Source organism: Naegleria gruberi, assembly GCF_000004985.1.
Source record: "Naegleria gruberi genomic scaffold NAEGRscaffold_26, whole genome shotgun sequence".
Classification (NCBI taxonomy): Eukaryota; Heterolobosea; class Eutetramitea; order Acrasida; family Naegleriidae; genus Naegleria; species Naegleria gruberi.
The window spans coordinates 310,483-338,128 of record NW_003163301.1 but is presented as its reverse complement, the minus strand read 5'-3'; the positions used below and the strand labels follow the sequence as shown (position 1 = coordinate 338,128).

General features: G+C 33.4%; 15 protein-coding genes across 15 annotated transcripts in view; 6 read left to right on the top strand and 9 right to left on the bottom strand.

The window, feature by feature from the left end:
• Positions 1-719, bottom strand: part of NAEGRDRAFT_79915 (uncharacterized protein) — a gene marked incomplete at both ends in the record, with an annotated part of 2,550 nt that extends 1,831 nt beyond the window's left edge. The window contains 2 exons of the mRNA XM_002676720.1: positions 82-500; positions 554-719. Of these exons, the coding sequence (XP_002676766.1) occupies positions 82-500; positions 554-719 (585 nt within the window). The remainder of the gene's footprint in view (positions 1-81; positions 501-553) is intronic.
• A 191-nt stretch (positions 720-910) lies between these two features.
• NAEGRDRAFT_58165 (uncharacterized protein) lies at positions 911-2,716 on the bottom strand. Its single transcript, XM_002676719.1, has 2 exons — positions 2,431-2,716; positions 911-2,212 (listed from the first exon to the last, which is right to left on the bottom strand). The coding sequence occupies exons 1-2, from the start codon at positions 2,638-2,640 to the stop codon at positions 980-982; spliced, it is 1,443 nt and encodes a 480-aa protein (XP_002676765.1). The 5' UTR covers positions 2,641-2,716; the 3' UTR covers positions 911-979.
• Positions 2,717-2,902: 186 nt separating this feature from the next.
• Positions 2,903-3,800, bottom strand: NAEGRDRAFT_3162 (uncharacterized protein; the record flags this gene model as incomplete). Its single annotated transcript, XM_002676718.1, has 2 exons — positions 2,903-3,540; positions 3,575-3,800. Coding segments are annotated over 2 exons (864 nt in total), but the record flags the coding sequence as incomplete, so codon positions are not given.
• Positions 3,801-3,918: 118 nt separating this feature from the next.
• NAEGRDRAFT_36824 (karyopherin beta) lies at positions 3,919-7,376 on the bottom strand (the record flags this gene model as incomplete). Its single annotated transcript, XM_002676717.1, has 2 exons — positions 7,077-7,376; positions 3,919-7,023 (listed from the first exon to the last, which is right to left on the bottom strand). Exons 1-2 carry the CDS (start codon positions 7,236-7,238, stop codon positions 3,919-3,921), a joined length of 3,267 nt encoding a protein of 1,088 aa, XP_002676763.1. The 5' UTR covers positions 7,239-7,376.
• A 572-nt stretch (positions 7,377-7,948) lies between these two features.
• On the top strand, positions 7,949-8,583 carry NAEGRDRAFT_68081 (uncharacterized protein; the record flags this gene model as incomplete). The annotated part of the gene is made up of 2 exons (XM_002676811.1): positions 7,949-8,002; positions 8,071-8,583. The coding sequence occupies 2 exons, from the start codon at positions 7,949-7,951 to the stop codon at positions 8,581-8,583; spliced, it is 567 nt and encodes a 188-aa protein (XP_002676857.1).
• A 37-nt stretch (positions 8,584-8,620) lies between these two features.
• On the bottom strand, positions 8,621-9,886 carry NAEGRDRAFT_68080 (uncharacterized protein; the record flags this gene model as incomplete). Its single annotated transcript, XM_002676716.1, has 1 exon — positions 8,621-9,886. The coding sequence occupies one exon, from the start codon at positions 9,884-9,886 to the stop codon at positions 8,621-8,623; it is 1,266 nt and encodes a 421-aa protein (XP_002676762.1).
• Positions 9,887-10,192: 306 nt separating this feature from the next.
• Positions 10,193-10,850, top strand: NAEGRDRAFT_68079 (rho family small GTPase; the record flags this gene model as incomplete). The annotated part of the gene is made up of 2 exons (XM_002676810.1): positions 10,193-10,389; positions 10,439-10,850. The coding sequence occupies 2 exons, from the start codon at positions 10,193-10,195 to the stop codon at positions 10,848-10,850; spliced, it is 609 nt and encodes a 202-aa protein (XP_002676856.1).
• A 107-nt stretch (positions 10,851-10,957) lies between these two features.
• Positions 10,958-12,190, bottom strand: NAEGRDRAFT_49407 (uncharacterized protein; the record flags this gene model as incomplete). Its single annotated transcript, XM_002676715.1, has 1 exon — positions 10,958-12,190. One exon carries the CDS (start codon positions 12,188-12,190, stop codon positions 10,958-10,960), a length of 1,233 nt encoding a protein of 410 aa, XP_002676761.1.
• Positions 12,191-13,104: 914 nt separating this feature from the next.
• NAEGRDRAFT_58163 (scar regulatory complex protein) lies at positions 13,105-17,188 on the top strand (the record flags this gene model as incomplete). The annotated part of the gene is made up of 4 exons (XM_002676809.1): positions 13,105-14,250; positions 14,542-14,826; positions 15,539-15,703; positions 15,981-17,188. 4 exons carry the CDS (start codon positions 13,105-13,107, stop codon positions 17,139-17,141), a joined length of 2,757 nt encoding a protein of 918 aa, XP_002676855.1. The 3' UTR covers positions 17,142-17,188.
• Positions 17,189-18,286: 1,098 nt separating this feature from the next.
• Positions 18,287-21,256, top strand: NAEGRDRAFT_79911 (uncharacterized protein). Its single transcript, XM_002676808.1, has one exon. It carries the CDS (start codon positions 18,292-18,294, stop codon positions 21,241-21,243), a length of 2,952 nt encoding a protein of 983 aa, XP_002676854.1. The 5' UTR covers positions 18,287-18,291; the 3' UTR covers positions 21,244-21,256.
• A 377-nt stretch (positions 21,257-21,633) lies between these two features.
• On the bottom strand, positions 21,634-23,571 carry NAEGRDRAFT_49404 (uncharacterized protein; the record flags this gene model as incomplete). Its single annotated transcript, XM_002676714.1, has 3 exons — positions 21,634-21,693; positions 21,780-23,295; positions 23,345-23,571. 3 exons carry the CDS (start codon positions 23,569-23,571, stop codon positions 21,634-21,636), a joined length of 1,803 nt encoding a protein of 600 aa, XP_002676760.1.
• A 109-nt stretch (positions 23,572-23,680) lies between these two features.
• On the top strand, positions 23,681-24,698 carry NAEGRDRAFT_79910 (uncharacterized protein). The gene has a single exon (XM_002676807.1). It carries the CDS (start codon positions 23,752-23,754, stop codon positions 24,628-24,630), a length of 879 nt encoding a protein of 292 aa, XP_002676853.1. The 5' UTR covers positions 23,681-23,751; the 3' UTR covers positions 24,631-24,698.
• On the bottom strand, positions 24,699-25,706 carry NAEGRDRAFT_68072 (uncharacterized protein; the record flags this gene model as incomplete). The annotated part of the gene is made up of 1 exon (XM_002676713.1): positions 24,699-25,706. The coding sequence occupies one exon, from the start codon at positions 25,704-25,706 to the stop codon at positions 24,699-24,701; it is 1,008 nt and encodes a 335-aa protein (XP_002676759.1).
• Positions 25,707-26,041: 335 nt separating this feature from the next.
• Positions 26,042-26,824, bottom strand: NAEGRDRAFT_68071 (uncharacterized protein; the record flags this gene model as incomplete). Its single annotated transcript, XM_002676712.1, has 2 exons — positions 26,042-26,328; positions 26,380-26,824. 2 exons carry the CDS (start codon positions 26,822-26,824, stop codon positions 26,042-26,044), a joined length of 732 nt encoding a protein of 243 aa, XP_002676758.1.
• Positions 26,825-27,197: 373 nt separating this feature from the next.
• NAEGRDRAFT_68070 (uncharacterized protein) overlaps positions 27,198-27,646 on the top strand; it is a gene marked incomplete at both ends in the record, with an annotated part of 1,660 nt that continues 1,211 nt past the window's right edge. Inside the window, one exon of the mRNA XM_002676806.1 lies at positions 27,198-27,638. Within this exon, the coding sequence (XP_002676852.1) occupies positions 27,198-27,638 (441 nt within the window). The remainder of the gene's footprint in view (positions 27,639-27,646) is intronic.

The following is a 27,646-nucleotide window of genomic DNA, read 5'->3' as shown; positions in this document are numbered from 1 at the left end:
GGCGAAAAATCATCCACCATCAAAATATCACTTGGAGTTCCTCTGTTTGTTGTTGTGTGACTTGTGTATCTCAATTTTAACTTTCTTCTTTGGTACAAAATCATCGGTTTCCTCAATTTCATCCCTAAGTTCTTCAATTGTTTTATCTGTTGAAACAAAATTTAAACGTAACAAGGCTGTTGAATTATCTCTCAAACCAATATCAGATAATTTAGTCTTCTTTAAATCTTCCAAAGTTTTAAATTCTTGATTCATATAGATCAGTGAAGGAATGCTATATTTGCCTGATTTATCTTCAACAAGAGTGAGATTAACATTTTCCTTCTTTTCAAATCTCTTTAAAGCAATCCACAATGAAATATCAATAGGATACATTGATTTCAGTCTTTGACCATCTGGTAATTGAAGTCCCAAAGTTGCTGCTGATTTTACAGTTGATGATGTTGCTTTCTTGATTACTTCTATTGTTGCATTGTTGGAAACTCCACTCAAACGGAATGCTATCATTATTTAAATTAAATTATTTAATGATGAGTTAAAAACAAATACATACGCAGTGATAGATCAAGATCCTTCTTTTTATGTAATAAACCATATTGTTCGGGATTGATTTTATTCTTTTCGCAAAAATCCTTTAAAAGAGTTTGAAGAGAAACGTTTGGACCTTCAACTTTGATGACTGATCTCATTCCGAGACCTGCAATAATAATTGATGACATTTTTTTTGATCGAATTGTGTTCTTAAAATAACTTCCGTTCCTCACTTTATTAAATTTGCTTTTAAGAAGTGAACTTGTTACTTACCTTTATCAAACAGTGTGACAATTTAACAATGAGTTGAATGGGTCTTATTTAAAACGTTCAAAACTGCCTTACACATTTACTTCCTTATTTGAATAAATGTTAAATTAATAATTTGTTTTTTTATATTTTATTTAATTGGCAAGCACCCTTTTGTTTTTGAAAGCCCTCCAAAGATTTAATGAACAATATGATTTCTAGCTCTCTTAGCCTTTTCAGCATTCTTGTACTTCTTAATTCTATCTTCCATTTCACCTCTGAAGTGACGAATCAAACCTTGCACTGGCCAAGCAGCAGCATCACCCAAAGCACAAATTGTGTGACCTTCAATTTGACGAGAAACTTCTTCCAATGTATCAATTTCTTCAATTTCGGCATTACCCTTAACCATTCTGTCCATCATGTTCAACAACCAACCAGTACCTTCTCTACATGGAGTACATTGACCACAACTTTCATGGGCATAGAATTTAGAAAGACGAGCAATAGCATCAACAATATCAGTTGACTTATCCATAACCATGACGGCAGCAGTACCCAAACCAGATTGAACTTCTCTGAGAGCATCAAAGTCCATGAGAACAGTTTCACAAATTTCCTTTGGAATGAGTGGAACTGAACTACCACCTGGAATGATAGCCAATAAATTGTCCCATCCACCACGAACACCTCCAGCATGTCTTTCAATAAGTTCCTTCAATGGAATACTCATTTCTTCTTCAACAACACAAGGAGTGTTAACGTGACCAGAAATAGCATAAAGTTTGGTACCAGCATTATTCTTTCTACCAAAACCGGCAAACCATTCAGGAGATCTTCTCAAAATTGTTGGAACGACAGCAACAGTTTCAACATTGGTGACAGTAGTTGGACAAGAGAACAAACCAACACCAGCAGGGAAAGGAGGCTTCAATCTTGGTTTACCTTGCTTACCTTCAATTGATTCAATTAAAGCAGTTTCTTCACCGCAAATATAAGCACCAGCACCACGATGGACATATACATCAAATTCATATCCAGTTCCGCATGCATTCTTACCAAGGAAACCCTTTTGATAGGCTTCATCAATGGCTTCTTGCAATCTTCTTGATTCATTGTAGAATTCACCACGAATGTAAATATAAGCAGCTCTAGCTCTCATACCAAAACCGACCAAAAGAGCACCTTCAACTAATTTATGTGGATCATTTCTAACAATTTCTCTATCCTTACAAGTACCTGGTTCGGATTCGTCAGAGTTAATAACAAGGTATGATGGACGTCCATCAGGATTAGACTTTGGCATGAAAGAATACTTCAAACCAGAGTTGAAACCAGCACCACCACGACCTCTAAGTCCTGATTTTTTAATTTGGTCAATAATCCAGTCAGGTCCTTTGTTGATTAAATCTTTAGTCTTAAACCAATCACCCTATTGTTATTGTTATCATTATTATATAATTTTAATAATTTATCATCATGATGTTGTTGTTATTGTTATTATTAATATTATTATTTTGTTTTAAAGATATCATCATTGTAATACAAATTGTTATTAAATGAATATATGGTTGAGAGTATTGTTATTATTATTGTTCAAATAGATAGACAACGCAATTTAATGTTATTCAACAGTACAATAATACATACCCTCTTCATGGCACCATCAATATGTCTATCAAAGTTTTCATACAAGTTTGTAAAAATACGGTCCTTATCTTTCAATCCACCATGTAATTGTGTATTGTTGATTGTTGAGAAGTTACTTTCTTGTTGATGAGTTTGTGTGGCAAGAAGTAAAGGAGCAGCAACCTTCTTGTTACCAAGGGTGCGTCCAATTTGAAGGATGTTTTTTCTCATTTTTTACAAAGTTGATAATGCTTGTTAGTTCCTTATTGGTGCTTGAAGAAGCAAGCTTTTTGACTTATCGAAATTTATTTCCCAACTTATGAAACGACCATGATTGAGCTCATGTTTGTATATGTTGTTCGTAATGGTGAAATATGTTTGTGATCAAATGTGGTGGTATCTATTCTTTATTCAAAACAGAATGAATAACACCAAAACTAGAAAGCAAAAATTGAGGAATTTGAAGAGTTTCTTGTTTTTCAATGACTTGATCCAATTGATCTCTGTGAGCAACACCTGTTAAAACACAAACACTCTTCACACCAACTCTATTTCCAAGTGTAATATCAGTTTCTAATCTATCACCAACCATACAAACAGTTTCATGCTTATTTTCACTTGTAACTTGATTTTCTGAATCATGATAGAGAATACTGAGTGCAGTATCAAGTAGTAAGGTTGAAGGTTTACCAGCAACAATATCTGGCTTTCTTCCAATACATGTAGAAAGTGCTGAAACAAAACAACCACCTCCTGGTAAGAACAAACCTTGTTTGTAAGGAAGAGTTGCGTCAGTATTTGTTGCAATGAATAAACAATTTGGATTTTCTCTCAAAATTTGATGTGCCATTGCTAATTTAAAGTTATTGAATCTATTATCATATCCAACAATGACTGCTCCAATTTTGTCAACTGGATATCTTTTTGTAAACTCTTCCCATTCTCCCATAAATTCTTCTTCTTTTAATGGTTTACCTAAATGTTCATCAAATGCAGCAGCTTCAACTCCAATTAATTGTAATTCTTCTTTGATTCCATCACCTCCAATTACGTAGGCTGTTTTAATTCCGTGTTCTTTCACATAAACAGCAGCTGCATATGAGGATGACAATATTTCAGACTTGTTAATTTCTAATTTAAAATTCAGGTATTTAAATTTAAAAACCTACAACATCAATTTCAAGTCCTAAAGATTGGAATTTCTTTAAATATCCTTTTCTTGAATTTGATGAATTGTTGGTAATGAAAAAGATCTTTTTGTTCAATTTTCTTAAATCTTCCAATGTTTCTTTTACATTGTGAATTAATTCTGTTCCTTTAATTTTAAATTTCACAGTACAATGATGGAGGAAGGTCTTTAACAATGCAAACAACAAAACAAACCTCGTACTATAACTCCATCACAATCTAAACAAAAACATTTGGTTTCCGAGACAAACTTTTCAAGGCTATCCGATTCAAGTTCAATCATTTTTTTAATAATTATTAATAATTTATTTTTTGACGTATTTAATTTTTAGACACAATTGAGATAAGTCTGTTAGCTTCTTCTTGAGATAATTGAGAAAGAGCTTGTTGGACAGCTTGTGGTTGTTGTTGTTGCATTTGCTTAATCATTTGAATACTTGTAATTTGTGATTCCATACTTATGGCTTCAGTATCAAGAATACGAGCAAATACACGGAAGAGATGTGTCAAATCACTGAAGATAAGTTGATTACCTTGTTTAGCAAGGTTAATAAGGTTGTCGTGAACAATTCTAGCTTCGATCATATCACCAGCAGCTGGTAAACTCTTGAACCAAAATTGTATGAAATTATCTGCTTGAGAAACTTGTCTTGATGTCACACATTTGAATAAAGCACTCAAAGCATTACAGGTAGCAGCAGCACATTCAAGGAAACGAGCATCTTCTCTTTCTATAACTGACTTCAAAAGACCAGCAATATTTTCTGCGTGTTGATTGAATAATGGACCTCCATGTTTAGAGCAAGCACCCAAACCATATACAGCAGCTTGTCTAACTTCTGGATTGTCTGAAGGAGCAAAATTGACGAAAAGATTCAAAATATAGTCCAAATGTTGGAGAGCAACTTGTTCACCTTGTTCAATGAAGTCACAGAAAACACACAATGAAATTCTTTGTTCCTCAGGTGAGTTTTGATCTTGAACCATAACTCTATATGTATCCCAGAGATGATTCATGAATGGTTCCCAAATGGTTTGTTTTTGTGTCTTCATCATTGTTCCAACAAATTCAGAAACACCAGTTAATAATTGATCTTCCAATTCACATTCGTCATCAAGTCTGAGTTGTTCTTCGTCATCTTCTTCTTGTTCTTGTTCAGTGAGAATGCTTTGCTTTCTAGCCAAACCGTGAAGCAAGATATTCTTGAGAATTTCACAACATTCTTCAACTTGTTCCTTAGTCATACAGTTTTCACCAACTTCAACAATACAATCGTTCAATGATTCAGTAAGAGTAACAGCAGTCTTGACTTCAGGTTCAACTTTAAGAGCAGGAACGATATGCAAAATAATAAAGTCCAAAAGACCCTTAAGAGTTTGTGGTTGAGTCTTTCCTTTTTGAACAGCAAGCTTAACAGCCTTGATCAACTTTGGCATAATAGTAGCACTGACATCTCTGATATCTTCTAAGTATGGGAACTTGAGAAGAGGAACCATAATATCAGTAATTTCCTTGATATATGGCAACATGGCATCTTTCATGACAACAACATAAGAGTAGAGGCAAGAGCAAGCCAAATGCTTTTCTTCCAATGTTGAAGTTCTAATACTAATAACCTTATCACCAACACCCTTAATTGAGAGAGTAACAGATTCAACACCTTCTTCATCAACGCCTTCATTTGAACCATCAACATCAGAAATAGTAACATCAGGCTCAATAGCAGCAGACTTCAAAAGTGGAGGAACAGTGAAACCAAGATATGGAACAAAATCTTCACCAAGACACTTAGCAATTCTTGTATAAGCTTGATGGAGATGTTGAACAATTGGATCATCGGAATCGAGAGTTTGTTGTTGGGTATTAATCAAAACTTCCATAATTTGACGAGCATCATTTCCGAACTTTTCTTTACCGACAGCAACACCAATCAAACTAACACATTCAATAGCACGAGCTCTCAAAACACGTTCAGTTTTACCAGTAGCGTTCCACAAAATTTCCTTGAGGAAAGGCATGATGAAATCATAATAATTGATGAAAAGATTTTCAGCACAATCGGCAACAGCTGAAATAGCAGAGAGAGATTGTTCTTGAACAAATCTTCTACCAGTCTTCAACAAGTCAAGCAACTTGGAAAGAATGCTATCGAGATAAATGTGGACATACTTGCTTTCACAATCATCAACAAAGTTAACAATGGCAGTAGCAGCATGGGATTGAACCTTTGGAATTTGATCACTCATACCTTGGAGCAAAGCAGGAACAATCAAGCTATGATATTCGGATTGAATTTGTCCAGCAAAATCGGTAGATAATTGAGCAGCACAGTGAATAGCAGCATATCTAACACGTGGATGTGGGTCACTGAAAAGTTTGACATTCATATGAACAATTTCCTTCAAATATTTAGCATATTGTTCGTTACAACCTTCAGCAGTTTGAGAAATAGCCATCAAACCAGTGTGTCTGTATCTCCAATCGTTAGCATTATTAATGAATTCTGGAATATATTTGAAAGCAACAGTAGCAACTTGTTCAGGATTAACACCTGACAAAGCCAATCTATCCAATGATTCCAAACCAACATCATAATTGGTGAGTTCATTATCATCATCTTCATAGGTATTTGACCATTCATTTTCTTCGTGTTCAATATCCAACATAAGATTCATACATAATGGTAAAAGATTTTCAACAAAGTTTGGAATTCTTCTGACAACACTTGGTGAAGCTTCGGAGTATGAAATCATAAATTCAATAGCCAAATGTCTAACACTATCTTCAATTTGAGGAGTGCTACCAATTTGATACATGGCAGTGACAACGGCGGAAGCATATGATTTGAAGAAGGATGATTGAGAGACAGCAACTTCAATTAATTGTTCAACACAATTTGCAGCTGTTTCAAAATCATTATTATTCAATTGAGCAGCAAGAATACTCAAAAGATGAGGAATACAAGCGGAAAAGGCTGGTGTCTTAGATTTGTCAATAACAGTGACAACTGAACATAAAGCTTCAAAAGCATCAAGAGTAACACGGTTATCAGAGTCTTGCAAACAATTTCTAACCAACTCGAAGATTTGTTGAAGATATGGTTCCAAACCCTTATCCAATAAATAAGTTGATAATTGAGTGAAGATACCCATAGCACTACTTCTGAGTGTTGGGTTTTGGTCAGTGGCCCAAGTGAAAATTGTTGGAAGGAATTCTGGGTATTGATTATCTTCTATTAATCCTGAAACGAACCCAGAAATTGTATAAATTAATTTAGTTCTAACATGGGAAACAGTTTCTTGTCTCAATGCTTGGAGTAATTCGGATTTAACCAATTGTTGTACTTGTGGTGATAAGAGAGGGAAGAGAGATTCTTCGGTTTTAGTAATGACTTTTCTCAAGAGAACACAAGCAAGACCTCTTACCTATGATTTTAAAATTATATTCAATGAAAATAAGAATAAAAATTAAAACCTACGTGGATATGTTGTGATGAGCGAAGTAATTGAACCAATGAACCAACACACAAATCTGGGTTAGACTTGGTGCTATTATAATATGCTTCTGCTTGGTTTCTAATGTTATTGTCCGGAGAGAGGATATTGGCAATAACTTGTTCAAATTCTTGGAGGTTAGACATGATGGATATTCCTATTAATTTTTACAGTATATAAATAATTGTTGTTGTTGTTGTAATTAAATATTGTGTGATTATATTGCTATATTTTCTTCACCAAAACTAAGCAAAGCTTTGAAACAAGCAAAAATCAGAGGGTTATGGCGGGTGTTTTGAAATTTTTTTGCAAAGGGCATTTTATCTTTTCTTCTTTCATCTGATTGTTCTTGGCTCAACATTTTGTGGTAACCATTTATCACCCCATGTCTGCTTATTATTGCTTCTGTTTGTTGCTTTAAAATTGGAGTTTGAAGTAATTCTCTGCCAAGGAATTCAATACACAACATCTCAATGAACACCATTTAGAAATTGAAAATACTAAATAACAATATTAAGAACGTTTCAATGAAGAAGATGAAAAAATTTTCTCCACAACTTCCAATGACCCAAGGGTTGGAGATTAAGACTTTAAGATATTGAAGTTTTTCACTATTCTTTTTACGATGATGAATTTCAATCTGCTATGCTTGTTACTCACCAAACAAAAAAATTGAGAGTATGGATAACAAGCTATAGGCGCCAATTTGATTGACCATTCACTTGCACTCGCCTTCAATTATTACTCGGACAATAAAAAACAATCATCTTGATAGTTGTGTGGAGTTTCACCATTATCGTCATCATCAACAAGATATTAAATATTTAAAAATTGGATTGCAAAAAAAGGACGGAAAATGTCTCAACCTGGTAAATTACAAGATTTATGGGCACTTAGAAATAAGAGAATGGTGAGTTCTCTCACCCATATTCATAAGGTATTTTTCAAATTACTTGATAATTAATTGTCAAAATTTAGTATTTGACAGGATACTTTATAAGTTTTGGATATTTAGTATTTAAATCGTATGAACATTTTCAAACATATAGATGGTTAGGAGACAATTTGGAAGTATCACAGAGTACTATGGATAAATTTAAGGAATTATTTCCATTAGATTTTGAATTAATTCAAAAATTGAAACAAACTAGAAATTTATCATTTAACATATTTGGACCTACAGCATTTGGACTGGGTGTTTCATTCCTTTATCCATGGTACTTCAAAACACCACAACTTCATCACATTAGTACACAAACAGCTTTTACGAGAGGATTTAAAGTAATCTATTTTTCAGTTGCATTATCTTTGGTTTCTGCTTTATTACCATTTTTCCATACTTATTATACAGTTGCTTCTAAACAGGTTTGTGAGGATACAACATTTAGATATCAAGCATTCTGCATGTCACAAAAGGATAAAGATTGGTCAAAGAAGATGATCATGTCACGTTCAGGTATCAAACCGCACCCATATTCAAAATTTGATTAAATTATTTAAAAATTTCCTAAATTGGCTATTAATTGTTTTACAAGAAGCAAGTTGGATTTTTAGTGGATTTCCTTCCCTCATGAACATTTAAAATTACCAACAATCCAAACACCACTTCTTCATTATCAAGATCAAAATCGCACCTGCAATATTTAGAAAAAAAGCTTTCCTTTTTGATTGTCTTGCCATCATCTACTGTGTAATAGAATATTACCTTAACATTGTCATCCTGATTACCAAAATTTTTCGAAAGAAAATAGTTCCATGATTGACTTCCAGCTTTCTCAATAGAAACTTTCAACCCACCACCAAATAATTCAAAATGGTGCTCTTTTTCAAAATAAGTACTGTAATATTGTGTAAATTGGGTAGTTTGATTGATTAAATGAAGTGATTTGTAATCTATTTCCTCGTTCTGTATTCCTAATATTTCAGCCATTTGTTTGTGTTTAGTAAAAAAATGACCACCTTTGATAACACGCTTGGATTCATTCTTGATGTATTCAATTGACCTTTCAACAGGTTGTAACATTTCTTTTGTAATCTGGTTAATATCATCAATTCCATTTTGAGTCTTGATTGCTTCAATTAACACATAACATTTCCAATCAAATGGAAATTCTGATTCTTGACATATTAAATTGGCAAGCTCTATTGAGGGTTGTTCTCCCTCTATCGATCTTAATAATAAAAAGTAATCTTCTTCAGTCAACTTGAATTCCATCCAAGATTTAACTTGTATTCTACAAAAATCCTCCATTAATCCACTATTCCTATCCAACATTGATTTTAACATGTAATTCATGTCAAAATATTTTGTGAGCTGAACAATTCTCCTTGCCTGTTCGAAATCCCCATTTTCACCAACACAAATCCGTTCATCAATTTTATCAGAATACAAATATTTGAAAATAATTTCAAAATCAGATTCTTCCAAAATTTCGTCTTTGCTCACAATTGAATCTTGAACTTGACACAAATCAATAATAAATCTTCCTTCTTCATCTTTACCTAAATTCCACTCACTATTCGAATCAATCATCTTTCTTAAAAGCCCGCTTCTTTTTGCAATAAAATCATTTAAATAAAAATCCTTGAAAGTTGTTTTGATTACAACATTAGATAATTTACGATATTTGAGAAAGGGGTTAGAATGATTGCTTTCATCACTGGAAGAGGGATTCGAATAATTGTAGTGGTTTATAAGAAAGGTTGTTAGATCGGAGGAGGTTTCATCTAATGCCGTTTCTTCTTGTTGACTATCAAAAGTTTGGGAATAGAGGCGCTTCTTGTTTTCAGCCATTTTTTTAAATCTGGTTAAATTGTTTTATTGTGAGTTTTACAATCTCAAGATTTGTTAGGAAATCAAAATCTCTCTTCATCCACAAATACTAATGAAAAAACACATACTTTTTTATTTGGCCAATTCCCCATCGTGGAAAAGAAATAGTACAAAAACAAGCATTATTTAATTACATTTGGGCGGCACAATTTTTTGTAAGATGAGTTCAATTTTCAAATAATTGAACAAGGAACAGTATCAAGTTGACATTTGGCATAAATCCTGTAGCATGCTTAGGTTTTCAATCTTCAAAACAATAACAACAAAATGTCTGATATCAATATTAAATGTGTATGCGTTGGAGATGGTGCAGTTGGTAAAACAATGCTGTTAATGAGCTATGCTTTTGGTAAAATAGCAGATGACAGCTATATTCCAACAGTTTTTGATAATTACAGTGCAAATACAAAGTACAATAATGAAGTTGTGTTGATTTCCATGTGGGACACAGCTGGTCAGGAAGAGTAAGTTAGAAAGTCACTTCTTTATTGATTAATTTTTTTCGAAACTTAGTTATGATCGAATTCGTCCACTTTCTTATCCAGATACAGATGTTTTCCTTGTAACATATAGCACAGTCAATCCAGATAGTTTTTCCAATGTCCAAACTAAATGGATAAAGGAAATTAAATACCACAATCCTCATACACCTTTCGTCCTCGTTGGAACCAAGAAAGATTTAAGGACGAATGAAGATTTCCTTCGATGCCTCGAAGAACGTGAAATGAAACCAGTCACCACACAAGAAGGAATGAATCTCGCTAAGGAAACGGGTGCATTTGCCTTTATGGAAAGTAGTGCATTGACACAGGAGGGAGTTAAGGAAGTTTTCGAACAAGTGATTAAGGCATATATGCATGAAGAAGTGGTGGAGAATCAGAGAATTAATGATAAAACCAAAAAGAAGACTTGCAATATTTTGTAAATAAAAAAACTAAAGAAAACTTTTCTAGAGTAACCCGGTGTTTATATATTGTAAAGATCCCTATAATTCACATTGTCAATGAAAGTTGAATAGAATATTTTGGATGATTATTTGCGTGAGGTGACTTGTTCAATCATTGAATCAAGAGTTGGATATTTAAATTGGAAATTTTCTTGTTGAGCTCTTGCAGGAAGGACGAATTGGCCTTCACATAATAATTGAGCTCTCTCCTTACCAAAGATAGTCTTTACAATTGAGTAAGGGAATGGAATAAGTGGGAACGAGAATGGATTTGCTTTGGAATTCAAACACTTTACAAATTGTTTGAAATTGACCAATTCAGGCATTACAGTATTGTAAATTGCAACTTGCTTATTTTGGGAATTAAAGTTTTGATATAATGCGTGAATGTACATATTTGCAGCATCTTCAAGATGGATACAACTAAATGGTTGATTTCCATTTCCAAAAACTATTGGAATAGCCAATCCAATATATGGAACCATCATGTCATTTAAAACACCTCCTCCTTTACCAATTAAAACACCTGGTCTCATGATAATCTTGTTTTTGATATTGTTGGAATTTGTGTTTTTGATGGCTTCTTCAACTGCATTAGTGAGCTCACCAAATTGATTGTTGGCAGGAGTTGTCAAATCTTCAGTGTAAACATTAGTTTGGTTTCCATCAGTGGTGCATGGATAAAAACCAACAGCAGATGTTCCAATAAATGTACTAGCACTTTCACCAAATGAATCCAAATATTGAATCAAATCCAAAGTAGTTTTGGTTCTAGATTCGAATATTTCCTTTCTATATTTGGGAGTCCAACTTTGCTTTCCAATAGAAACACCACTCAAATTAATAGCAGCAACTTTCTTATCACGTCCATAAGTTTCCTTCTCATCAAATATTTGATGATTGAACAGAAAAACTGAATCATCATCTTTCCAATTCTTTACACCAATTTGAATTAAACTATTCTTTTCCAAATTCAAATTTTTCAATTCTTTTTCTAATGCAAGTTTAGTTTCTTTTGGATTTCTTGAAATTATTGTAATTTGTGAAAGATTTGACAATTCATCCTGAAATTGAGTGAAACCATCACCAGCAGCACCTTTGTGTGATTTTAACAATTGTTTCAAAACTTGTTTACCTAAAAATCCAGAACCTCCTCCGATCACCAAATGTGAGAGTTGAGCATTTTGATTATTTGCAAGTTTTACGTTTTGATGAAAACCTTGCTGCTTGGCTTGATGAAAAATCATTACATTTTGATTGGCAGTTGTTTTCATCATGAACTTTGCCATTGAATGTTGCTGTTTGATACTTTTGATCATTTTTTTATGGTGTGCATTGTAAGAATCAGATAAGCCAAATATTAATAGAAAGTATTTGGTCAATCAAAATCTATCCAATAGAATATGAGTGCATTAAAATTGGATTTTTTTGACATGAGATATTTCAATGACAAGCTTAATTAAATGCTATTAACCAGAAGAAGAAGCCAAATTCCTCAACCTTAATCCATCTCCTTTCAAGTTCTATTTTCACAATTAATATTAAACAAACATTAATTGAATGAACAAATTCCAATTAGAATCACTTTAGAAAAGGAATAAATAGAACTGTAAAAAAAAATAAGTTGAACCTCATTGAATGTCCTCCCAACAACCACAACACAATTACTCCTCTCCATCTTCATCAACGCCATCATCATCGGGACCTATTATTGATCAATATCTAAAACAAATTTATGAACAAGTGCATTTGGGATTAAAATTAGAGGAAGGTAATTTGCAGCCTTTGGAGGCTTTACAACATTATGGTTTGGCTGTGCAATCGATCGGATCAATTTTACAATCTAGAGAGTTGATTCAACACTTGTCAGTGAATCAATTGGCTAGTTTGAAAATGATTTATGAAAAGTGTACTGAAAGAGTACTTGCATTGTTAAATATTGTTAAAAATCCAACTACTTCTACTAGTATTGGTACATCTAATGTTGGTGCAACATTATCATCACAAAAGAGACCAGAATATTTTGGCATTGTAAAACATCATGAAGAGAAAGTATTTAATTCACAAATTGACCAGTTAAATGATCAATTTAACATGACAAGATTAAAATTAATTAAATTAGATAACGAACAAGCAGAATTAGTGAAAAAAATCAATGAATCAAATCAAAGTGGAGATGTAAGTAAAATTATTGAATGGATAAATTAATTGAAATGAAAAGAATTATTTGAAAATGAAAAGAAAATTCCAAGAAAAGAGTAAAATTAGAGAACAAATTGAAAAGGAATTGTTTGATATTGATACACTTAGAGCCACTTATTATAATCAAGAATTAGAACAATCAAATATGAATGTTACTGTTGATGGACCTGGAATTTCAGAAAATGAAATAATGGAAGAGTATTTTGATGTTGGACCTAAAGAAATATTGAAAAGTAATGGATGTGATACATTGTGGATTCAATTCATTATGGAAAATTATCATGAACACAAAATGTCATATGAAAATGAGGAATATGAAAAGAACTGGCTTGCACAATTATCAAATATTCATGAAGAGCAAGAATTATATTACTTTTTATTGGGCTATATACTCAACATTGAAAATATGGATAATCACCCTCTTTCTTCTGTATTCGAAAGCTTTACTCGTAAATTTAGAAATGAATTCAGCTCCTCAGAGATGTCTCTCATAACACCTGACTTTTCAGCATTGTATGTAAAGGAGTTTTGTGTAAATTTGACACAGCACCTTACTGAAGCATCTTCTTGGAAGCATTATCCACACCTTTCAAAACACAAGAATGTACTCTATAGTGTGATTTGCCAAGCAGTTGTTTCCAAAATTGAAAAAGAGTTAACTGAGCTATATATGCAAAAAGATGAAGCCAAACTGGTTTGTAAAAGAATTTCTGAACTCAGAGGGTTGTCTCTTGTTGATCTAGGCGCAGAATATGACCTCTGTTTAGAGGGAGAATATCAACCAATCATTAGCAAATTTAAGGAAATAACCAAGAAGGAAATTATCAGTGACAAAATCATTATTTGCAAAGATGTATACTACATGCTTACTGAAGTTGTAAAGAAGCATGTAAAGCACATTCAAGAAAGAGATTACGAGCAAAAACTCCTTCCAGTAATCATGTACATTATTCTCAAAGCAAACATTTCTTCTATATATGCAATCTTTGATTTGGCAATAGATTTTTCCCATGACATTAACAACAAGACGATATTCCTATTCGATAACACTCATTGGGATGCTATTTCACTAATCAAGACAGCTCTTTTACACATAACCACATTCTCAGACAGTTCATCAAATCAAGACCAGGAGATACAAATAGATGCTGCCATAGAAAAGGAATTTGAAGAGCTAGTAAGAGAAACCAATGCATCATCATCTTCTTCTGCCACCAACAGTCCAACAAGAAACTCACTCGAACAAACTCAACCCACTCTTTCAACCAGTCCTTCTTCCTCTTCCAATAAGAATCTTCTCCTCAATCGATTCAATAAACTCATGAGGAAATAGTATTACTCTCGGTTTGAGGACGCACAATTTTACAATGAATTTCCAACTTGAAAAAAAATGCAAACACAACCAACTACAGCAACCTCATCACGAAATTCCACAAAATCTCTAGTCATGATACACGGCTGGTTACAGAATGGAAAAATCTTTGAAGAGAAAAGTTTAGCCTTCTTGAAACAAATCAAATCAACTCCGATTAAAAAGTTTTTATTTCCTGATGCTCCACTAGTTGCAGAATTGACTTCGGAACAATTGGAATATGCAAAAGAAAATAGAGAATGTTATAGAACATGGATAAAACCAAACTTGGATAGAACTGTCTATGGAAGTTGGAGGAAGGCAATCATTTACCTCACAGATTATATTAAAAATCAAAGAATGGAAGGAAATATTGTGGATGGTTTGCTTGGATTTTCTCAGGTGAGTAATCTCATTTATCTAAGAAAGCAAGAATTTATTTGAATTTTGTGCAAATTGTGTTTGAATTTAATAGGGAGCTATGATAGTTTCCACTGTATCCATACTCATTACTTTGGAACATTATGGATTATTAAATAGAGATCATTTACCAAAATCATTTTTTGAAATTGTTAAAGATGACGATGATGATTTGGATTTTGAAAATGTCATTAAGGCAATTAGAGAAACATTCTTTGAGAGGAAAATAATTGATGGCAATGAAATTGTACAATGTAATTTGAAATTTATAATTCTTGTTGGAGGATTCAAAGCAAAGGCAATTCAAATTCAGCAAATTATGAAAGTTTTATTGAATAATGGAAAGAAGATTGGTGGTTGTCTAAAATCTCTTCATATTTACGGGATGAATGATGAGGTTATCACTCCAGCAATGTCTCAAGCTTTGGCCAATGATTGGTTTGAACAAAATGACAGCATTCAAATTTCACATCCAAAAAGACACATTTTACCAACAGGTGAAGGATTTGATAAAGAAGGATTGAGACAATTCATTATTTCAAATTTGTAGTCAACCAATAAATATCTTTGTAAAAAGATTTGGGGTATTGTGTTGGAAATTAGAACAAATGGGCTGTCAAAAAGTGGATTGACATTTGATTGAAAAAAATTTTAATAAAAAATATTTAATTAAAAAATGTCTCAACTCAATCAGCAGCTCATCGAGCAGCTGAACAAAACACCTGAAGAAATCGCCAAGTTGGAACAAACAGAAAAGAAGATTGGCGAAATTATCAATTGGTGTTGTTACAATTATCAAAATAGCGACAAGGAAGGAACTTTTGAAAAAACCAAAGATTATCTTGCCGCCGTTTTAACTGTAAGTTTTTTTAAAGCAAAAGGAAGGCTAACAACATGTTGCGTCTGTGTTGTGTTCTTTATTTTAACAAACCAATTGATTTGTTCCCGCCAAAAACTACAAACAATTGTCGTTAATCCTTTGCTGTGTTTGTTGATGACGATGATGATTTAATGTGGTGCTGAATGATGGTAAACTTTTTGTTGTTATTTTAATTGAAAATTGATGGTTTTAAACTTTCCTCTCCGCTCGATGGTTGTTTTTGATATTATGATATTATGATAATAATTTATATTAGAATGTTGTCTTTTTTATTGATTCATCAAGTCGTGAATTGGAAACTTTGATTGAATTAGAATCACAAGAAATTAATCGTATTGGAGCTGAAATGACAATTATTTATGATCGTTTGAAATCAGCACGTTCAATGACTGGTCGTGAAGAATTGACCAAAATGCATGCTGTCAAACCAACATCACGTACAGGTCTTAAGAAGAAGGTTATTGATTTACCAACTTCAAATTTCAAGAATAATATTGCTTCATTCAATGATTGGAGTGAAAGTGGTGATACTATGAGCTCTTCCAGTAATCAATCTTATCAAACCAATACTTTCCAAAATAAGACTGATTTCACAACTGCAAGTAGAGCTGGATCATCTGCTGGATTATTGGGTAACCCTGTTAGTTTGGATATTCCACTCACTCCAGGAACTCCTTCAAGTGTCTCTTCACCAGTTAGTACTTATAGCAGACAATCATCATTCTCATCTGCTTCAACACCAACAATTAACAGTAGACCACCTCCACCAAATGTCAATAATCCTCCACCTCCACCAATGAATAATAGTGTTCCTCCACCACCAATGAATACAGGCACTCCTCCTCCACCACCAATTACAAATAACATGCCTCCTCCACCTCCAGTTAAGAACACACCTCCACCTCCTCCAATGAATACAGGCACTCCACCTCCTCCATTTCAATCGAACAATATGCCACCTCCTCCACCAATGAAGAGTACTCCACCACCCCCACCAATGAATACAGGCCCACCACCTCCTCCACCAATGTCAAGTGGTAGTCCACCTCCACCACCTCCAGTTAAGAGTACACCTCCACCTCCTCCAAGTGGTGGTGGTGTTCCTCCTCCTCCAAGTGGTGTCAGTCCACCTCCTCCACCAAAGAATACTCCACCTCCTCCAACAAGAGCTGCTGTTGAAATGCCATCAGATGATTCAGGTGGTGGTAGAGATGACTTGCTTGCCTCAATTCGTGCCGGTAAATCTCTTCGTAAGGTTACTCCACCAGATGATTCTCCAAAATTGCCACCAAAAAGTGGCGGTGGTGGTGGTGGTGGTAATTCTGCCAGCTCTAGCCCACCTGTCAGTAGTGGCGGTGGCGGTGGTGACATGATGTCAATGATTATGGCCCAACGTGCAAAGATGCAAAAGAAATAAGTGTACTATATGTGAGAAAAAAATATTAATAAATAATTTATTTGCCCAATGCTTTTCAGATGCCTTTTCTTAATTGTTGTTCTTAATTTCTTTTTAAAAATTCTTCTAAAGAACAACAATTAAGAATTTGAAATAATGAGAACTGAATTAAAAATTGAAGAGTGAATAATGTAACTTCCTTAGTACATCTACTGTTTTTAACAAACAACAGAGGTGTCTGTAGTCGGTTAAATTGCTTACTTAAACAATTAGGATACTAAGCTAATGACAATGAGAGTTGGAAGAATGATATAAAATCTGATGGAATTATTCAGCCATTTCTTGTTGGATTGTTTGGCCTTATAGGAATTTTGTGTCGTTCTCTCAGCTGCACCAACTATGCGAAAAGTTCAGAACAATTTATGTCAAATTATGACTTTAGGAGAATAAATTGGTTATAACATCATTACAATCAAGGTTAATTCGAAACATTAGATAACATGTCTTTTTATCCTTGATGTTGACAGATTTTCGAATAGACAAACAATGTTCATTGGATGTTTGAACCTTTGCATTTATCTACCATCACAACTTCAAATGCTTAGAAGATGTGAAATCCATTTAATAATTCAAAACCTAAAGAAAACTGAGAAAAATTCACTACTGTTGTGAAGGTTGTCGCAGCGATATCTATCCTAAACCTACCAAATCTTTGTCCAAGTTGTTCAGTTCTATGTGAAAAAACTGTAAATGCAAGTAAACACTCAATGAAGTTTCACTAACCAACGATAATGACAACAAGATAACGCATCCAAAATGCCAAAACTGAGGAGTGCTTCGCCCGACATTCTCCTCCTACCAAATTCAAAATCTGTTACATGATTCAATTGGAATTGTTGCAAAATAAGTGACTTCTTACTGCAGCAAACTTTCTTCTTAAGGTACAATGAAGTTAGAGAGGTTAGCACCAAAACAATTACATGGCAAGGTCATTCGAAAAATTGCTTGTCAACTCCCCATCAACGTTCTCAATCCTCTCTTATTAATTGTGTGTGAAGAAACTGATAACAACAAACTGTGATTATAATCAACAAATTCCAATTACTTGTCAAAATAAAGCGCAAGAGATGCTCGAATTTCCCCACAAGAAAAAAAAAGAGTTTGAAACTCTATGAATCAACCACCCACAGCCACTACTTCAAATCAAACTCAACGACCACCATCCTCATTAACAACACAAACTGTTATACCTCATCACGTTGTTTTGAATTCTGGAGGTACTAATCATCATCATAATAATAATACAACTGCAGCAGTACTTACTAATAACATTGTTATGAGCAATACTACACCATCATCATCATCGTCAGCAAACACTCCATCATCATCATCATCAGCACCATCATCATCAGTGGTGGGAAGTAGTGGTGTTGGTATTGTTGGAGGAATGATTTCATCATCACCTTCCCTAGTAGTATCCAATAATACTACTGCTACTACTACTGTTACTAATAATTCGAATATGATGATTAATGGTGGTCAACCTAATAATCATACCATTCAACAACAGCAAGCACAATCAATGTATAATACTGGTGCTGTTGGTGGTACTACTCAACCACATCATCATAATACTACTATTTATAATACTAATGCTATTTATCAATTATTACAACAACAACAACAACAATTAACTGATTATCCTAATAATAATAACAATAATTTGTCATCATTGATACAAAATATTCAATTTAATTTGAATCATCAAGCTTTAAATAGTTTAAATAATAATAATTACAATAATTACAATAGTACTTTTGATTTTTATCCAAACTATTCACCAAATCACTTGAATACACCATCACCAGTTAATTCTACAAGTCCTAATTTAGGTAATTATGGATCACCAAATGGTTTAACTCCTGATCAATTAACTCAATTGATGAATACTGTCACATTGGTGCAAACACCTCAACATTCAAATCTTTCATCATCACCTCCTTCTTCAAATTCATCCTCCACACAAATGCTTCCTCCACAATCAATTAATTCACTTCTTCAAGATAAATCAAATGCAACAAATAATTATAATGACAATCCAATTTTGTTACTGTCAGGAAATAATTTAATGCAACAAAATGTTGATCAAACAACCCATTCATATTCTCAACAACATTTACAACCAAATGTTTTCTCCTCCTTCTTTTCTTCAAGTGCTTCAATGAGTGCCTATCCTCCAACTGCAGTTTCTAAAGCAACTTTAAATGGTAAAATTAATCAACAACGCGCAGGTTTTCCTGTATGTTACAATGTTCAAACTGCAAAAGTAACATTGAAACTCTTCTTGAATCAAAATCCTACAAATTCAATTTTCCAAATGACACAAAATAGAATGTATCAATGCAATGAAATTGAAAAACTCATTCCAAAACTTAATTTGAATGAAATTGCAATTTTTGGATTTGTAGTATTCTGTGAAAATTCATCAAAAAAGAGAGAAGTTTTAACACATTTGGAAACATTCTACTCACAATCAGTCAATCCACAAGATTACAGTGCACAAATTGCTATTGGAACTTATGGTAGAAAGTGCAGTGCTGATTTAGTGAAACATTGTGGTTTCATTATTGCCTACAGAATGAACAAGGAAAGCTTTTTGAAACAATCTGGTAATTCATTCTTTGGTGTAACTGCTGATGAAACAGCTCAATTCGATAAGGCCTTTGTTCAAGAAGTTAGATTTGGTTTTAGAAAGAAGGCAGGTCGTGAGAAACTTCCTCTCATTAGAGAACCTGTTATTTGTGATGTTTCTAAACCAATTGAATATCATGACTTTTTGAATAATCATTCCATTCTCAAGTTGGATGATTTACTTCACTCACATTATCAACCTATTACAAGATTTTGTACAAGTGTTCAAGATGCTGCAGACGCTGTTGTCACACAACCATTAGATGTCATGAAAGACATTAAAAATGTTGTCAACAACTTTACTCCAAGCAGTTCGGCTATGGATGAAACTTCTGATGTAGTTTCTGAGAAAACCAATCAAAAGTCACCAAGTCAACCTATCCAAACACCAAAGATTGAAGAGGAGGATGGATTTGACCTCTTAAAATTCAATGAATCAGTTGTAAAAAATTTGGCCAAATCCTCAATAGAAAGATGGTTGAATTATGAACCAATAGTCAATGAGCATCCAAGTTATTTGGCTGTTCTTCTTGGTTTGATTTATTCTAGGGGCTATTTTTCAATTGTTGAAAGTAAGAGTAATATTCCAATTAATATTGATACTTTGGAGGCATTGATGAATCTGGCCTTTGATGGCACCCCTGTAACTGTGGGCACACTCGTTGGAAATGTTCAAATTAATTTGAAAGAGGTTTTCCTTACCAACGATATCAATTATATTTTGTACTATTTGGAGGTTAAGGAACTTGTTCCATGTTTTATGGCTGGTGTTTACTTGTACTGTTTATTGTACTACACTAAGAATGATATGGAGAAGCATCGTATGGAACCTTATGTATCAAATATGAGAAAGAATTTCACAGCTGTAACACAAGATTTTTACTTTGAAGATTACAAAGTGCTAGACATTGGTGACTCTTTACTAACTGATAATTCACCAGAATTCATGACCTTGGCATTCAAAAAGTTGAAGAACTATGTTATCAAGATTGGTAAATACTACAACAAGTTACTTGTTGAACAAGCCATAGTTCAAAACAATCCTCAAACCTATGAATTTAATAAGCAAGAACGTTTGGAATCTTCTATTGATGGTTTCAGTAATTATTTACTGAACAGAGGATCAATTCATGAAAAGAAGAGAACAAGAGATGATTTAGGCATTAGCTCTAGCTTTACTGAAAATGATTTTATTGTCAAACCTAGGAGAACTTTTGCATTACAAAAGTATGAAGATCAAAAAATGGCTGTCATAGAGCAAGACAAAAAGGTAATGCTCATGAAATCTTTTGTTGATTCCAATACCAGCTATGAAAATAATGATGTATTGCAAGTGTTATGTGAATTAGAAGAACGAAGATTGGAATTGGAAAAGGAATTTGCTGAAAAATTGAGACTGCTAGCAGAGAAAGAGAAGTACTCTCTTCAATAAACCATCTTTTTTAACTGGGCTTTTGTCATTTCTTGCTTGCCAATAATAACTTGAGATTTTTCTAGCAATTTCCAACTAAACTTTTCGTCTGCTTGCTGAACACTTATCACTATCTTTTTAAGATCTGCCAATTTTTGGAACAGTAGAGGGACTAACTGATAAACTGTGTTTGCTTTCAAATTCTTTTGTAATGAATACTCCTTCTCAGTGGTTGTTGTAATGAACTTGGTAACTTCTTTGGCTTGCTCCTTATTTACAACTACAAATCCCATAACTGAATTTGAGAATGGTGCATCCTTAAATATTGTGTGAAGTTGGTGAATTCCAAAGTAGCATTCATTTGAATCTGTTGAGAAACTGAACTCAATGACCGGATATTCGTTCTCCACATTATTTTCTAATTGCTGAACTCGAACTGAAAGTGTTTTTCTTTTCAATGAAGGATTGTATCTACAAATATTAATATGAGAGAAACACTTGACAAAGTCAGAGAATGCCATGCAGAAAGATCGTTCGTTATCTTGCTTGAAACTAACTAAAGACTTCATCTCTTCTGTCCACATTGGATCTGAATCATTCCAATCCCCATTCCATTGAGTTGATTTCCATGGGTTTGCAAGTTGAAGTAATTTAACATCGTCTTTTGAATAACTGTCAAGAACTATATAAGAAGCTGATGGATCTAATCCCTTATCAACATCAAATCTTGAGAAACAATTAATCAAATAACCCTTCTTTGGTGCTTGGTTAACTGCTGTCCAACAGGCATCAAGGAAGGAAGGTTTCTTTGAGTTTGTATCATTGAATATAATGTCATAATTTGGATAACCGGTGAGTACTTGAAATCCAAGATAATAAAAGTTTGCCTCCAATTTCAAAAAACATCCAACTGCCTTTGCAAAAGCTTTCACTACTAGAGGTACCCAAAGCTCTTCCTTCTTGCTTGCACCAAAGTGTGGAACATTATCTTTATCGAAAGGGAAGTGGTCATCGATAATTACCTTAGTAAACTCTCCACCAACACATAAATTTACCTCATAAATTCCTGCAGTGTTAAGTTCGTTGACTGAAAATAATTTTGAAACCAATTCTGGTTTTTGGGCAATACAGTACAGATATGAAAGTAACCATGAGTCACCTTTCCTTGGAGCTATATTGTCTGGTGAAAACTCTCCAAATTTTAGTTGCTTGTAGACATCAGTAGCTCTCTTCCAGGTTAAATCTAATCTCTTCGTAATTGTTTGTAAACCCACGACGGAATTGTGATTTGGTGGAAATTCAGAGTCAGTAAAGGGTTTGCTTGATTCAATTTCCTCTTTAACTTTGTCACTAGAGTTTTTCAGCCAAACACCCAAATCAACCTTGTCTGGATCCTCTGGGTCAGAAAGAATTTTGTTAAAATAGGCTATCTGTGCAATTTGAATTTTTGGAGTTGGAACATCATCTTTGATTTGATTAATATCTCCCTTTGTACATTTTGCAATGAAATATTTAATTTCTGATTCTTCTGAAATATCATCAATTCCTTTTTCACATGTTTCAGTTGTATGGGATTCAAATTCAAGAACATCGAATTGTACTTTTGAGAAATTCGAAGCTAGTTCTTTGAGCTCTATAAACCTCTTCTTTTCCATTATTTCAAGATGAGTCAGAATGTTGGTTAGTTTCCTCTTTCTTTGATTGTTGATAGTTTCAAAAGTTTTTTCAAAACTTTCAGTGTCAGAATTTGCTTGTTTCAATTGAATTTGAAGTCGGTCAACCTTAGGTTGGTCGTTCTCAGATTGGGCCTCAATTACTGATAATGTTAATTTGGTTTCTTTTAATTTTGAATTTTCAACATCCTTGTTAGCATTTTCCAGTTCATAATTCAAATTTGTTTCCTCAACTTTTGCACTATTTACATATTCCTTTAATGTTATTTTCAACAACCTAATTTTTGTCAAAATGGAATCCAAATCTTCATAAATTTTATAATAATCCTTTCCACAATCTTCGAATCCTTGAGCAACCTTACGGCAAATATCCAAATGTGATGGAACATTTTCGGTTTTTCTAATTCAAACAAATTAGTCATTAAATTTCCTCAATATTACCCACTTACTGCAACTTTTTTTTAAAAGAATGAATATCATAAATATTGTGATAGTAATGAGAGTAATTCTCCACTACTTTTTCAAAACATTCAACTTCAGCAATCTTATCATTGAAAAAATCAGTAACCTTATCAAAGTGATCAAACAACAATTTCGGGAAGGTTGGATCCACTAGTGTAGTGAGAGGTTCCTCTGAGAGATTAATAGTCGGTTTCGATGCTACAATGCCTCCCATGATGATGTTATTGTTGTATTGTTGGTTGTGCTTTTTTATTCGGGCTAAAAAGACATGTGTTGAGTGCGATAAGGCATTCGTTGTAGTATATACTGCGCCCAAAACGAAAAAAAACCATCACAATACCTTTCTAAAATCATCTTCCATCACTGAATGAAATCATCATCATCATAGAGAAAGATGGGTGGTATAGTATCGAAACAAGCACCTCTTGTTGTTGATGTTGGTTTAATATTGGGCAATTCTCCTTCGGATGAGCTGAGAGGAGAATCGAAATTTTCAATGAGGTTAATTAATAATGTTCCTGATGTATTGAGTTTATTAAAGAAGAACGCAGAGGAGGTGGAAAGTTTTGGAAAAGCAATTAAGAAAACTTCGGAATATTATAGAACAATGAATAAGGCAACACTGACAAGTGTAGAGGCCTTTACCACAAATACAAACCTGCACAAAAACCCTCCAGAAGATGTAAATATTGTTCACAAAATGTGCATAGGAATGACTACACTCACTAAGGATCCATTCACTCCGTGTTCTGCATTGGATGATTTATACCAAAAAGTTGGAGTTCTTGTTCAAACAATTAAAGATCTCACAAAGGCTGGAAAATCAGAGTTTAAAATTTTGGAAGCACAAAAAACAAGCTCTCTTAAAGAATTAGATAAATTGAGAAAGAGATGCGCCGAACGATCGAAAAAGTTGCAGGAAATTAAAAGTGCTCCACTCACCTCAATAGCTGAAAAGACAAAAATTGATTTTGAGGTCAAGAATTTAGAAACCTATATTGCCGAGGATAAGCAAGTTATCAAAACTCAAGAAGAACTGATTCAAAAAGTTGACAGAAGTGTTTACAATATTCTGACTCACTTTGAGGTTTTGGAAAGGAAGAGAGTGAAACAATTGCAGACGCTTTCCCACAGCTACTTCCAAATTAGAAAAGCAATGGCACAATATTTGGCTGAACAAATGAGAGAAGTCTTGAGCAAAGTTTCTCTCTGTCAACCAGAAAGTGAACTCTCTCACTTGATTTCTAACTGTGCAGTTAAACCTAATGGATAAAACATTAATAATATTCACAAAGACTTTATTACAGAGGTGGAGGGAAGAATAAATTATTATATTGTACTTTATATGTCATTCGATTTTCCATTGGATGCATTTCTAGTGGCATATTCCAACAAAAGTTTCTTTATGCAATCTAACTCTTCATGCATAGCGTTAAACTTTTTTGTAAGTGTTTGAACATCAGTTTTTCTTCTGTTAAATAGTTTTTGTATCTCATTGTTGGATTCAGTCTTTTCATCATTTGGAAGTGTTTTCCATTCACTAGCTAAACCCTTAAAGTATTCTACATTATCATTCAGTATTTTATCCAATTCCTTGTATTTTTTGTAGTTCTCATTAAATTCCTTCTTGTATTGGTTATATTGTTCAAAAGTTTCAATTTTTGAAATGTTAGGTCGCTTTACAGTTGTATCTCCAATAGTAATTCCACTACCAATAGCAACAGTTAATAAACTAAATGCTTGCAATTGTTTTGTTCCTACTTTAACTGTATATGTACTACTTGTAGGTCTAGCTTTTACAGGTGGTTTGTGAGGATAACTTGTTCTATCAAACTCATTCTTAGATTCCACTTCTTCTTCATTGGAAGGTGAAACTGGCATAGAATCATTTCCGAAATCATCTCCACGAATAGGTGATGAATCCATATCTGATCTTGGTGATTCGGGCATAACATTTGATGCTTGTGATGATGACTGACTATTTGATACTTTTTCTGTTTGTTTTGATGATTGTTGTTCATTATTTGATGATGTACTCGCTTGACTAACTGTTTTTCTCATTACTACAGGTGAATCTACATCTCTCCTGAATTTTGCAGCAATGGAATCAGGATTTGCCGATGATGCACTAATCTTTTTTCTATCTGTTCTTATATTTAAATTACTACCTTTACTTCCAAATTGTTTTGAACCTGACTTTGTGAGAGTAGGTGGATTAGGAGCCCTCCCTTTCATCATATCCAAATTTAAATTTGCACGATGTTTAATCATTCCTATATGTTCAAATTTGTTATCAGACAAACAATAAAGATCAGGACATTCATTCTTTGATGCTGCTGATAATTCCATCTTGTTAGAACCAAACGAAAATTCGAATTTCTACAACAATAATAACAACAACAATTAAAATCATCACAAGTCAATAAACTTACAATATCATTATCAAGTGGATCCGATGTGAATTTCAAACTTAATTGGTCAGGATTTTGTACAATGTTCGAAAGCACACTATCAGGAATGGTCAGATGAATCACGTAATCCTGCTCACCAACACCTCCATTAATTGGATAGGACCGAACAGAACTCATTTTTTATCTACTTGCTAAAAATAAAGTTTTATTTTTCAACAAGATGAAACTGAGTTGATGAAATTCTCTCAATAGGTTACAATAATATTTCAATCTTTATTTTGTGAAATATTTTGTGGTTGTAAATAACACAATCAAAAGGGCAATAATAATTACAAATAAAATGACGGCTATAATAATTCCCCAACAAGTGAACGAGTTCTTCTTGGCAAGATTTACCATCTTTTTGGTTTGAACCTTGATTTTAGATTCAGTAATATCTACATTTTCATGAATATCTTCCAATAAACGTGTATGTTCATCCAATTCATCATCAATACTCAATCCAATTTGTTTAGTTCTGGACAAGGCATTACTCAGAGCATCCAAACTCTTATCCTGATCTAAAATAATTTAAAATTCCAATAAGTTCCAAGAAGAAATTTAAAACCTACCATCCATTACCTTCTTTTGATAAGATAATATCTGATGACCTTCCAAATCTCTTATTGATTCTGGTTCCTCATCTCTTGAATAATTCTTTTTGACAATTATTGGTACATCATCCTCAAACAACTCATTTCTTGCAGTTGCAGGATTATCAAACATCTTTTTAAAATCTTGTTCCTTTCGGATTAGTGTTTGTAATTCGTCCTTCCTTCTCAATGCTTCCTTTTTAGAAATTTCATTTGCAATTGTTGGTAATGTTTCCTTTAAATCTATTAAAACTCTTTCAATTGATTTAAATTGTCTTCTGATTTCCGAGCTGATTTTTGTCAAGTCTCCAGAGTTGGGAGAAGTTTTAAATAATTTGTTTCTTTTATCAACCTCCTCTCCTAATATATTTAACGCATTTGTAACATCATTAAAAACAAGTAACCACTGTTCACTATCCTTCATGTCGTTTTTAGTGTATGTTAGTTTTTGTAAGGTTGGCATGAATTATTGGTGATTATTAAATAATTTAATATGTGATGAGATCCCGATGATGAAGCAACAGAGAGGATCTCGAGCAGAGATTTTTTAATTAGTTTTGGTGATAATTTAAAAATAGTGAATGGGTGACGTACTGTGGTTACGCAATGAAGTGCAAGCAATTCTACAATGAAATGCAAGCAATTATTTTTTGAACTACAAGCAATTCTACAATGTAGTACAATTACTTGCTGACGAACTGCAAGAAAGTCTAAATATAAATTTCCACTTTGATCAAGAAACTTGCAAAACACACATCAAAACTTCCAATCAGCAGAAGAAGCAATAAATTTATAAAATGTCAAACAAGCAATCGAGTAGCTATGACACTTCACCACAAAGCTTCTCCAGCTATAGCAATTTAATAGATTTGCTACCTTCAGTATCTCAAGTTCCTTCATGGACCTGTACACAAGATCAACCAGATAACACACCCAGTAAAAAGAAAGATGAAAAAACACCAGGCAAGAAAAAAGAAGAAAAACCAAAGAAGCTAAAAAAAGGAACAAAACGAAAGTTTGAGAATGTGGAAGAGGCAATCCGTGATCAATTGACAATGAAAAATGTCAAGTTTTTGAAGGAGTTTTTGAAGAGTGAATTTGGAGAGACAGGAGGTAATCTTAGAAAAGATGCTCTGGTAGCAAAATTGGTAACTAGAATTTGTTCTTCTGTTGAGGAAGAGACGGATGAAAGAGATGAGTTATTCGAAGACAACATCAAAAAAAAAGCCCTATTAATTGTTGAACG

Coding starts and splice junctions, on each gene's coding strand:
- NAEGRDRAFT_58165 (XM_002676719.1), bottom strand. CDS start 2,640: ATGAGAAAAAACATCCTTCAAATTGGACGCACCCTTGGTAACAAGAAG. Junction 2,213..2,430: donor TTGATGGTGCCATGAAGAGG/GTATGTATTATT, acceptor CAATAACAATAG/GGTGATTGGTTTAAGACTAA.
- NAEGRDRAFT_79910 (XM_002676807.1), top strand. CDS start 23,752: ATGGGTGGTATAGTATCGAAACAAGCACCTCTTGTTGTTGATGTTGGT.
- NAEGRDRAFT_79911 (XM_002676808.1), top strand. CDS start 18,292: ATGAATCAACCACCCACAGCCACTACTTCAAATCAAACTCAACGACCA.